At 41.7% G+C, this 12,835-nt stretch overlaps 1 protein-coding gene across 1 annotated transcript in view; it reads left to right on the forward strand.

Annotated features, from left to right (window-relative positions):
* The window catches only part of LOC133021669 (FERM, ARHGEF and pleckstrin domain-containing protein 1), a 50,518-nt gene extending 39,639 nt beyond the window's left edge, over nt 1–10,879 (forward strand). Inside the window, exons 15-26 of the mRNA XM_061088616.1 lie at nt 1,221–1,354; nt 2,801–2,882; nt 2,988–3,225; nt 3,320–3,450; nt 4,027–4,095; nt 4,415–4,504; nt 4,838–4,920; nt 5,791–5,903; nt 6,149–6,315; nt 8,400–8,507; nt 9,084–9,235; nt 9,659–10,879. Coding sequence (XP_060944599.1) covers nt 1,221–1,354; nt 2,801–2,882; nt 2,988–3,225; nt 3,320–3,450; nt 4,027–4,095; nt 4,415–4,504; nt 4,838–4,920; nt 5,791–5,903; nt 6,149–6,315; nt 8,400–8,507; nt 9,084–9,235; nt 9,659–9,740 — 1,449 coding nt within the window. The 3' untranslated portion in view covers nt 9,741–10,879. The remainder of the gene's footprint in view (nt 1–1,220; nt 1,355–2,800; nt 2,883–2,987; nt 3,226–3,319; nt 3,451–4,026; nt 4,096–4,414; nt 4,505–4,837; nt 4,921–5,790; nt 5,904–6,148; nt 6,316–8,399; nt 8,508–9,083; nt 9,236–9,658) is intronic.
* Nucleotides 10,880–12,835: the final 1,956 nt, after the last annotated feature.

Genomic DNA, 12,835 nt, shown 5'->3' on the forward strand with positions numbered 1-12,835 from the left:
ACAGCCGGTGCTTTTTAGAAACACTCAAGTTTCCTAAAAGCCACTTCCCTTTACCATCCCGTCAGCTAAATAAAGCTGTGTCCACTGTGCCGCTGACACACACACACACATGCAACATTTGACTTAATGAAGCTATATGTGTTAAGAGTGATTGGCTTCTGATTCCTGCGCTGTCCTCAGGCGATGAAAGGATTAAAGACGTCACTGAGCTGACGGGCAACGGAACAGACAGACGGCTTCTGGAAGCGTCCAGTGAAAAGCTGCTTTAACACAACATCTTTCAGTGCTGAGTAAGATTTGGAACAGAGTAGCAGGGTCTTGACACAAAAACCCAAAACGGATTCAGGAAATACATGGAACAAAGCACAGTACTTACATTTCATACCTGCTGCATCCAGGTTTATTAAATGTCTTGGATTTATTGGTTCTGAACAAGAAACCCCCCTCTGGAAAACCCCTGTGGTATCTCTCTTGGTAGGTTGTGGTGTTGTAGACGAGCCAAGTACTTTATTCTTATCTAAAGTCACAAATCTGCCTTGAAGGGTTTTTTAATCTGTGCAGCACACCACATCCTCTATTCGTAGACTTTAGATTCAGATAGGAAAAGTTTTTTAGTTTTTTGTTGTGTTGTTTTCAAAGTGTAGAAAGTTAACCCCCCAAATTCATCAGAGTATGAGGGGTTTCACAGCAGGTTTCTAATTTTACAACATAAACCCTCAATACTGGGTGTAAAATATGTATAATTATAGATTTCCCTTAACCCCTGCTGGTGGCCCCCTGACTCACTACAAGAGATTGTTGTTGACATGATTGTGTTTGAATTGATCTAAAACAGAAACAATCACTATAACATAGTTACACGCTAACGTTGTTACACTTCTTTATGTGCTCTCAAAACCATTTTTTTTTTACAACTTATGGGATGTTTAAAAATATTTGGTTCATGTTTCTATATTTGGAAATTGTTTGGATCAATATGTTTTCTGTGTTTATTTTTTAGCAAAATTCAATGAAAGAATATGTCTGTTTTAAATACAATTTAAGTACTTTTTGTTATTTATTATGGTTTATTGACAGTTTAACCTTTTAGCTTAGGTTATACAGATTGTAGGGTTATGAAGCATTTGAAGATATTCCAACATCACATTAAGCAAAACACCAATGATAGCGCTGGCGGACCTTTTCTCTAAGTGTGTGTGTTTGTATGTTTTTGATGGCAGTCTTTTCAGAGTGCAGTGGGTGAGGACGAGGCGACTCCAGACTCTTTGAAGAGCACCGTCCACTCCACCTTCGAGCCTCTGCACAAGTTTCACGCAGGTTTTCTGAAGGAGGTGGAGCAGCGGCTGGCGATGTGGTGAGTCTCCCCCCCCACCCACCCAGATGTTTCCCTGCAGGGTCAGGAACTCCTCCAGTGACGTGTCTGTTTGTTTTTTTTTCCAAATCTACTTCAACCTCCACCATTTTTAATGAGTTTCATTGGCATTTAGTTTAAGAGGGGGGGGTAGCAACAACACTGGTCCCTTTAGTTGACCTGAGGAGCTATCGTCTCCATAGCAACAGCCGCTCTACACTGTCGCCGGCCTTTTTTTTTGCCTGTGGGTTTCGGCTGTCTGACCTCCTTAATGATGTTGTGCTTTATCGAACGTACGCTGAATCACACAGACACACACACACACACACACACACACACACACACACACACACACACACACACACACACACACACACACATACACATACACATACACACACACACATTCAGATGTGCAGACAGTGATTCATAAAGCCTGTCAGACTGTAAAATGTAGGGCCCTTAACTGCAGACTTGCAGTAATATACTGTATGTTTACTTCAGTGCTTTTTATAGCAAATCTTTGTTAGAGCTTTAGATTAAAGCCGGAAGTAATATTTAGTCAAAGAGGTGATAAAGAACCAGATTCAAATGTGTATGTAAATTATCCAGCACTACACAGTGTCTCTCTATTCTCTTTGCATACTCAAATATTCCAGTGGATATATGTAGCTCTGTCATTGTGACCAACATTATAGATCAGTCTGTCACAGATGAAGATGAGTGTGTTTTACAGACTGAGAGATGTTTCCTTAAATGCACTGTTAAAAATAAATCTTCTGAGTGAATACAGTGGCAGCAAATTACTTATACTCCCAATGCGGGGAGAGTCATGCTCAAGGGAGACACCTGCTGGTGGGTCCCTCTCAAAGTTCTCTCCAACTTGAGATGAGGTGAAACTCATGTGAATTATCAATAAGGTGGAAGTGCTGGTTTGTTGTTTAGTCAGTTATTCCACTCTCAACAGTAATAAACATAATAACTAACTTTAAGGAGAAGGCAGCTATCAAAAGCAGATGTTTCAAACACCCTATCACCCTGTTTAAGAAGGTGATACAAAAAAGAACTGGATTTCCCCCTTGATTTAGATCTGTGCCAACATTTGAGTGGGTTTTTCTTGATCCAAATCACATCCGTCCAGGTTTCATGATAATCATTTGAGTAGTTTTTGCGTAACCTTGCTTATAAACTCACCCACCCACAAATAAATGGCCAGGGGTGAAACCATCACCTCTTTTCTGAAGTAAAATTTGCTTTGCAATGAGGATTGAATCCAAATTGATAAAGGTTCATTTAAAAAATGCACATTTTCAGAAGGAAAATAAAACAGAAGAAAGAAGAGTAAGCTTTTTGATATAAATATGCAGTCTAGTCGTTTTAAAGTTGAGGTGTTTCAAAAGCAAAAACCAAAAGTCTTAACCTAATGAATCTGCTGTGTATCTGTTGTAGGGAAGGACGCTCCAACGCTCACATTAAAGGAGACTATCAGCGCATTGGAGACGTTATGTTGAAGAATCTGCAAGGTTTGAAGGTGAAGCACCGATTGGTTTTAAAACTCATGCATATCTGTAAAAAACTGAAATGCATCCACACTCATATGTTTTTTGGCATATCCCACACTTAAATGTGTCCCCAGCCGCTGACGGCAAACCTGCACAAGCAGTCCGAAGTCCTGTTGGAGCTGGAGAAGGCCAGCAGGGCGTCCCGCAAGGTAGAGGGTCTCTGCAGGGACTTTGAGCTGCAGAAGGTCTGCTACGTCCCCCTGAACGTCTTCATCCTGCGCCCGCTGCATCGCCTCGTTCACTACAAGCAGATCCTGGAGCGCCTGTGCAAACACTACGCCGCTACTCACGTGGACTTCAGGGACTGCAGAGGTGTGACACTCGAATCTATGTTTGTAGGTCTGGAGCAGCAGGATAATCCAGTTCAGATATTCAGTGACGGCTTTCCTGTGGGGTTTTTCTGCAGCTGCTCTGGCTGATGTGTCTGAGGTGGTGGAGCTGCTCCAGGGAAGTTTAATCAAGATGGAGAACTTCCAGAAGCTTCTGGAGTTGAAGAAGGATTTGATTGGCATTGACAATCTTGTTGTTCCTGGTCGGGTGAGTTGACGAAATTTGATTCTGTGTCTTTCAAACGTCTACCTACATTTTTAGAGACAGGACGACCTTGTGGGCACATATCATATGGACCAATGTGCCTTGAGTAGCAGGACCGACTTCTCGTTGGTTCAGACGATTAACCCAACGTCACCAAACCACATTTAAAGCAGAATTTTTATTTTGATCCTCACCAAATTTCACACACTCATAGGAATCAGTCCCCTTAATACACCAGAATTATTTTCGACCAAGATCCATGAAAAACTCCCTTGGGAAATTGGTGCAAATAATAAAAAAAAAGGTTTTATTAAAGAAAGGGATTTTAAAACGTTCCTGGATCCGCCCCTTTGTCCAAATCCGTGCCAAAATCAAATGGGTTCTTCCTCGGCCAAATTCCCACCCTTCCACCAAGTTTCTTGAAATCCTGTTCAGTACTGTTTGCGTAATCGTGCTCACAACAACAAAAGTAACCTGCTCGGTGGAGGTTGAAATGCCAAAAAAAACTGCTTTTAAGTTTGTTTGTTTTTTGTATGTAATAAATAATGATGTGTTAATTGTCCATGTTCTCGTTCTCAGGAGTTCATCAGGTTAGGCTGCCTCAGCAAACTGTCTGGAAAAGGCCTACAGCAGCGAATGTTCTTCCTGGTAACGCCCACTTTCTCAGATATTACTGATCTAATTATTTAGTTGAGTGAACTCAGCGGAAAAATAATTAGACTTTTATCTTCCCACCTATACATGAGTCAGATGGTATTGGCAGAGAAAACATAACAAGTTCTTCAGGCTCTGTTGTTATGGTTAGAAATGTTCTTGTAAACAGAGCAATAAAAATGTTTGTACAGTGGAACATTGTGGTGAAGAAATAGTAATTAACTGTTGGAATTTATTTTTCTGTAGAAAAACTGAGAATTGATTTAAAAGACTGCAAATGCCCCTGTTCTCTTTTCCCTCTTTCTGGCTGTAGTTCAACGATGTCATTTTGTACACAAGTCGGGGGATGACGACGACCAATCAGTTCAAAGTGCACGGACAGCTGCCGCTACATGGCATGAAAGTAAGAGCTGTGTTACTTTCACTGAATACAAAGTGCTGCAAACGGCTGTCACCAGTTTGTCATTACTGCGAATTAACTTCTTTTAACGGCTGAGCGGCTGCCACTGGTCTTTCTGGGATTGCCTCCACCCAACACATACACACACGCACACATACACACACGCATATTCATACAGTCGCTCTCGCACACACTCTGAGGACATCTTCACAAATCCTTCTCTCTCACTCCTCCTCCTCTGCCGTTCCGTCTATTTCGGTCCGTTCTGTCCCAGATACCGCTCGTCTCTAATGTTTTATCTGTGTCTGGGGTTTTTTCCGTGCGTTCTTCTGGCAGGTCAGGGAGAGTGAAGACGAGTGGGGCGTTCCTCACGCCTTCACGCTGGTTGGAGAGCGACTGTCGGTGGTGGTGGCAGCAAGGTGAGTGTGTGTGTCTGTACCTGTCCACCAAAGACACCTTGTGTGAGTGTGTGTTTCTTTTTCTGGAGTGTGGAGAGTTATATATGGAGCTGTCTGGGAAAACACTAGACATGCACAGCTGAGTTCTCGCAAATATATAAAAATATAATACGCACATTATTAATTTTTGTATTATTGATTCAGCCTCACAGGTTGATCCATTACGGTTGAATTTCCACTGGGGATGGAGGGTGTGTTTCCATATAAAATCCTAATATGATTCCCCTAATGTTTACAGTTGTGTGTGCTCATCACTCTTAATTACAGTGAGCTCACAGCAATTAAGATTTATGGACAGAGCCACTTCCTGTTCCCTGCGTTCTGCCTCTCAGGCTCAGTCCTTTGCCTTACCTGCCTGACAGGAGGAGCTGTGTGTAAATGTGGGACGGAAAACTCATCTGTACATTTATTTAAAACATTACTTATGTTACTTTCACTTGTGCAAAATTGCATTAAAAAAATTGTAATCACAGTTTTTACCAGAAGGTGAAGTTCATACCTTCACTAAGGCTCAACAGTCCCCTCAAATAGATAATTGTTGTTAAACGATCAATAATATCACAATGTGTGTAGTTTTTTTTCATGTGTTTTCCTGTGTTTTTATTTACTTATTTGTTTTTGACACAATATTTCTTTGATTGTGAGATGTTGTTTTTACCACTTTTCCTGTCTTCAAGCTCACATTTTGCTGATCCAGACTCCAGTAATGAGCAGATTGTGACTTAGTGTTTTATTAAGTGAAAATTTGGCAGCTGGACGAACATGACTCCAATTGGTACTATGACTGACCAACAAACACTTGTGTGACATGTGTGTGTGTTTTTACTCTAGTTCAGTGAAGGAGATGGAGAAGTGGATGGACGACATAAAGACGGCGATAGAAATGACAAAAACCAGCAACGGGACTTCTTCTGACCTGGTGACCTGCAATCTGACCGACAACAGTAAGTTACGACACAAACATAGAGTTCAATATGAAACGCATGATTCAGTCTCCAGAGTTGATCCATCGAGGAATGAAAAACAAACAGTGGCTCATCAGTGACTGTCACAAAATACTATGAGTACACCGTCTGAAATCCAGGACTCCCTTTGCTTTCTGAATAATCTGACTCTGTCTGTGTTTGAGCCCCTCTCTCCTCACCGCCATGCTCGTCTTCTAGCAGTAACAACCTCCTGACTTTCCCAGAATGCCCTGAGGACTCCCCGGCGGAGGTGGAGTCCGAGGACGACACGACCGCCGTGCCGCAAGCCGCGCCGGAGAGGCCCACCCCTCACCGTGGTAACACCATGGTGCACGTGTGCTGGCACAGGAACACCAGTGTGTCCATGGTGGACTTTAGCATAGCTGTGGAGGTACCGGCCAAACCTCAGCACTCAACCTCAGACCTGCTCCTCCCTCCTCCCACCTCCTGCCTCGCTGTTTTCTTCCTTCTGACTGTTTGTGTCTGTATCTGAATACACTGTGATTATGTCTCTGTGGTAACAGTATCCTCCTGTGCTGCACTGCATCACCTTAACTATGCTTAAGGATATAATTTTATATATATATTTGATTAATTTTAAGGCTCATTCTTTTCACTTTTTAGTTTTCACAATTGCAAAAAACCTAAATACCTAAACATTTAAAAATTGGTTAAGAATCTGAGACCTAATCATCGAAACATATGGGTTACAAATTTGTTCTATAACTGAAATGCAAGCACTCAACAATACAAACTAAGATAGATAATCTACAGTTTGTTTACATTTTTTTGCATCACTGATTTATTACGCTGTGCCTGTTGACACATTGTTTTTACATATTTAATATAAAAATATGAAGCTAGTGACCCCTTTGAAGAAGAGGAATGCAGAGCGACCCCTGCTTTCCTCTTCTCTCCTGCTAACTTTTCTTTGCACTTTACCGCCACCAACTGTCGATCAGCAGAAATGCATGAAACCAATGACGGGATGGTCACATACATGACGCTTAATCAACAATAAAAACAAAATGGGACGTCCTCATGTAGAAGAAATGTTCTGTGGTGCTTCTAGTCTATAAAAACTACTTTAAGTCTAAAAACTGAAAACAATGAGCCATACAACTCAATATTTGAGCTATTTTTACATCTGATAAATGCTCATTTTCCAGCCACTGTGTGTTAAAGACGATTTATTTGCAGCCTCAGTGAAAATACCGTTCCCACCTGTTCCCTCCTGTGGCTCAGCGTGGCCAATTTTCCTTTATCCAAACTCTAAACTGTGGCTTTTCCTGTGTGGCTCTGTCCTCTCTCTCCCCTCCTGGCACTTGAAATGTCTGAATGTCTATAAATAGAGAGAGAGAGCAGCACCTAGATTTGCGAAACGTTCCTGATCACGCACTCACAGATGGGATCCTGTTTTGGGATGTAGCCTCCCTATAACCCAGCTGTGTCCGGGTCTAGCTCTGCTCTTCCTCTGTAACAGCCTCCTCTTCACAGCCTTGCCTGGACACTCACCATGTGACCGATGTGTTAACCCCTGCCACTGCATGCCTGTGTTTCACCGACTCAGTCTCTGTGTTTCTGTCCTTCCCTCCCTGTCTGTTTTTTCTCTCTCTCTCTGTCTCTCTTCCCCATGCGTCTGTGCGTTCCTCCATGGTAGAGGACCCGAGTCCAGTCAGTGGTAATAAGGCCCCCTCGGTGGGGCCCCCCAGTGGCCAGGGACCGGTGCCTCTGTCTGTTATCTGCTGGTACCGTGTTCAGAGCCTCTCCTTTAGTGAATCCTGCAGGAGTCTAGAGGTAAAGGAGCCAGGCAGACAGGAGAGGCCCTGTGTGTGTGTCTGTGTGTGTGTGTCTGTGTGTGTGTGTGTTTAAATTCCACTGCTCCATCAGGCAATGTTACTAAAGGCTTCACAGGAACAAAAATAGAATAGAACTAGCTGTGGTGCCTCATGTTGTATTTAGTATAGTGATCCATCAATTCCTTTGATAGGAGTTTGTGTTTGACACCTGAAGATTCAGAATGAAATTGATGGTAAACACCACGATCATAAAAGAGCATCAGAAGAGTACAAACAGCTTTATAGTTATAGTTCTAAACAGTGATGTGTATGTGTAGGTGTATGTCCCAATAAGAAAAGAGTAATTTATAGTTCACCTAAACAAATATATATCTACGTGTATATTATATATATGTACATATTTACGCATAGTAAAATTGAAGATATTTAAGTTAATTAATTAAGTTAAAACATGAGAGGTAGGGTTGATGAATTGGTGCTCTTGCTAGAGCTGTGTGGATATATTGTATCTGTTTTTTAACATTGCTAGACTCTTATGGTTCATGTTATGATGCTAACAGTAGAATTAAAGTCAGGAATATAATAGAATAGAATAAAAGAGAGCCTGTTGAAGAGCCTAAATGTCTATGAATTGGTTTTGTTGTTAATTTCAAATTCCTTTTTTCCTTCTTTCCAGAATCAACTGTCTGGAAATTTACTGAGGAAGTTCAAGAACAGTAACGGCTGGCAGAAGCTCTGGGTGGTCTTCACCAACTTCAGCCTGTTTTTCTACAAATCTCACCAGGTGATTGTCCAGTGAACACAGAGAACACACCACAGTCATTCCTCCTCCTCCTCCTCCTCCTCCTCCTCCTCCTCCTCCTCGTTCTGAGCCTATCAAAGGGTTTTCCCTCCTCTGGGCTGAGAAGCATCACACCTTTGTATTGAATGTCAAATCTCTGTGTCATATTAGTGGTGAACACACTTTCCCATGCAGTTTGTCACCTCGCTTTTTACCTCAGAAAACATTGAGTTGCTCCTTGTGCAACACATTCTGTGAGTTTCTTCTCCATAAGCAGACTTTAAATTCTGTAATCAATAAAAAATTTTATTTTTATTGTTTTACTTCCTTATACAAGATGTATCGGTAGAGGAATCTTAAACCCTGAGTCTAGCTGGGGAATTTTTTGACATTTTAGTTGTCTATTAGTTCTAAGCAGTTCTACCAATGAGAGATGTCTTCCTTTGAAATAACAACATCTTTTGAGCATGTCTTCCACTATTGGTCCTTATTTTAGCTATTTTTCTTTTATGCCAGTGAGCTTTTAATTTACACGTCACTTTTAATTCAGTGTCATTTATCATGTCTCTTTCTCCTCAGGATGATTATCCACTGGCCAGCCTTCCTCTGCTGGGTTACTCTGTCACCGTCCCCTCAGACACCGAAAACATTCACAAGGACTACGTCTTCAAACTGCAGTTCAAGTCCCACGTGTATTACTTCCGAACGGAGAGTGAATATACTTTTGAGAGGTATTTATTGTCCACACTCAAAGTTGCTAAAGCTGCTCTCAGACATGAACTCAGGGATGTTTGCCTTTCACAAGATCATGAGGAAATCAAATGTTTTTCAACGGTTTTATCACTGAAAGCTCTCTAATCTCGTTGACTTTCCAAATTGACATCTTCTGCAACTTCTTCTACATTTATGGCTCCTCTTTTTCACCTTGAGATATTTGTATTATTCCAGTTTTGCGTCTGTCTGTCAGCTTACTGATAGGAAACATTTCCAGAAAATGTCTGGAGCAACTGACTTAGACGTTTGCGTTCTTATATATTATACAACATAATTTCTAAAAAATTGTCCAGAGTTAGTGCATGTCTGAAGGCAGCTTTCGCCGCCTTGTGGCATCCCGGACGTCAGAGGACTCATGAAGCATCTCTCTCTGCCCACAGGTGGATGGAGGTCATCCGCAGCGCCACGGTCCCCTCCAGCCGCGCTCGCTTCCTGAACAACAAGGAGTCTCATCTTCACTGAGTCGACTCGCTTCCACACATTTGTCTCGTTCGGGTGGCGTCTGCTCTTCCTGCCCCCCCCCCCTCCTGGACTCTTTGCTTTTCTTGTCCACATACAGTATATCCGGGACATTTGTACACGTGCCCATGCACATTTGGTGCTTTTTAATGCTTTAATGGTGACATGTCCGCTGGTTTAGACTGCATCAGAAACTGCATTTTTTTGGCATTTTTACTCTCAACTCTGAAACCTTTTTTTACCGATGTCATTTTATACTGTTTTCTAATGGTCTCAACCACTTCTTATCTTTCTGGTTTTAACATTTTTGCCATCAGCTGGAACGTGGTGATATAGAAACTCAGCATTCTTTAATAGATGGTTAAACTATCACTGCATTATCACAACACTTTTGTCTACTTGGTTCATTTTATTGAAAACGGCTGCTTTGAAAACTGTCCTGCAACCTTGGTGCCAAAACTGATTTATAGCAACATCCTGAACTTTTTAAATGGTATTTTGTTACAATGGGGATAAAGGAGCGTCTCCTATGCTTCAAACCATGTAATTTAAAATCATGTAAAACAGGCCACCTTTTTAAAGGTCAATGCTGTGTTCACATCCGGACCGGCACAATGTGTTCTTGTTTAAAAAAAAGAAAGTGATGAAAATATGAAATTATTTTTGTTGTATTATTCAACATAATCCTAGGATTGATCACGATGTGGCCAGAGGTAGCTGCCATCACCACTAACTCCATTTCAAGTAAATATTCTATCTGCTGATGTTTGTTGTATGAATAGGCCTCAGACTATTTATCTTCTTTTGAAATCTTCAGTTTCCCTTCAGCAGGGAAATGACAAAATGTGAGAAATGTTCACAATCATCGAATTATGAAGACGTGTGTCAGTGAAAGCTTTAAAGATTATGTGTGAGAAAAAAGAGAAACTTTCAGTTCGAAGTGCTGTCGCCCTCACTGAACTACAGGCTGCCTCCTGAACGAAGACGCCCACATATTTTTATGGGTATAAATGAATGGAAATGTGCATTCGACAGGGTTTTGCAGTGAAGTGAATGAGACGGGGGGAAAAAAACTCTGTTCTGCTTTGGAATCGCAGCGTTTTTTCCAGACGTCAGAGAGCTCTTTGGAAATGAAAGCAATAAAACACATATTCACACTTTGATTTGTGTTCGCTTGTGTTTTGTGTTGCTGCTCCACAGGCAGGAGACTTGTTTGTACAAGTGTATTTACAGCTGTGACCTACAGGTGGCGTCATTGCTCAAGAAGTTTGCTTTAGACACACTAATATAATTGTATAGTGTGGTGTTGTATAGCAATGCAATGAGAAGCTATGTGCAGAGCCTTGTTTTTGTTCTGTACAGCGAGTGCTGTCTTGCTCAAAATTAAAAAAAATCATAATTTTTAAACCATCTAAACCTGCACAAGGTCTTCATGTTTAAATAGGGTGGGTGATGCATATCCAAGCATCCAGACACAATGGAACTACATTATGATTTTAGAAAGCTCAGATATGAAATCTTGATGAAGTACCAGTGTGTGTGCATAACCATATAACTCTAGATGACATAAAGATGTTTTGTTAAAGGAATATGGTCATTTCAAAAGCTAATCTTTTTAGCAACATACAATATTCCAAAGCGGTTTTAGGCACAATATCCTCTAATCTACTGCCTGTGTGTGTGTACCCATGTGTACGTCAGGGGCGGCTCCTGGTACAGGCGACATAGGCGGTTGCATAGGGTGAAAGATGCCGAGAGGGCGGCACAAGAGACTGAATTATCATGACGTGACACATGCAATGTAAAACAATGTATTAACGTCACACCATCATCCTTTAACCCCGGGACGCACCGGAGGTAGAAGCGCCGCGAAAAGCGGTCCGCCTCATTTCCTCGCCCATGTTCGCACCGGCACGCACACACACACACACAAGCACATAATCTCCTGTGGGGGTGGGGGGCGGCTACAGGCTTGCATAGGTCAGTCACCTGTGAAGACCAGCATCATTTACCCCTGAACCAGCGCGAGAAATTCGCTCCCTGGGCCGCAGGGATGAGCCAGCCCCACGCCACTACGCTGCCATGGGTGGAACCAGGACATAAAAAAAAAAATAAAAAATTTAAATTAAATTAAATTAAATTAAAAAAAAGAAAAGTGCGCGCGCACATCCTGCGCAGAAGCCCAATGCGCAGGAATTGCGCGGGCAGGTTTGTTTTTTTTCCATTTAATTTAATGTAATTTTTCTTTTCTTTTTTATTTAAATAATTTAAATTAACATAGTGTAATATATTTTGCAATTAATAGGTGGTTGAAATCCTGCCAATTTTAAGAGTTCAGTATATTGCCGGCACGAAGATAAGAAAGATCGGAGATCTAACTCGCGACCTGCATGTAGAAGAAAGACCACTCTACCCACTAGGCCAAACCGCCTGCTGTATCATGAGGAACCAAGCACACTAAGAAGATGGACAAATTATCGTGTGTGTGTGTCCGTGTCATTCTATGCGGTTACAATAAGGTTGAGGTTAGGGTTCGGAGCTAGGGGATAAATTATACCAGTGAGTGTCCTCACCAAGATAGAAATATATGGTGTGTGTGTGTGTGTGGTCTGGCCTGGGCATTACTCATGTAGTGGGGATCTACCCCTGTTTACAAAGTCACATTATGGGGACTTGTCTTCCTAGGGGGGGGGGGGGGGGGGGGGGGGCAAGTTCTCTGTAATGTTAACCAGGGTTAGGCACTTAGTATCTATGTTTAAAGCTGGAGTTAGTCTCCAGTAAATCAATGCAAATCAATGCAATCTTCCCAGAAATAATTGAAACATGTTTTCCTCCAACTTACAACTTATAGCACTAAAGCACATATTTGGTGTTAATCAATCTCATACAAGTCTTGTATGGTAAATCTGACCTGTTCTGCTTCTAACAACCAGCTTGATCAGATGACATTTACCCACTTTTAATCTGTGGTTATTCAGTGAAAATATTCTCTGGTGTAAGTGACAAGCGGTTGGTTCTATCCAGAGACGCCACCTGAAACTCAACTAAACATGTTATAACAATGACCCTGTTCTCCAGAGTGCGGATTTGTTGTTGTC

This window comes from Limanda limanda, chromosome 16 (genome assembly GCF_963576545.1).
Source record: "Limanda limanda chromosome 16, fLimLim1.1, whole genome shotgun sequence".
NCBI lineage: Eukaryota > Metazoa > Chordata > Actinopteri > Pleuronectiformes > Pleuronectidae > Limanda > Limanda limanda.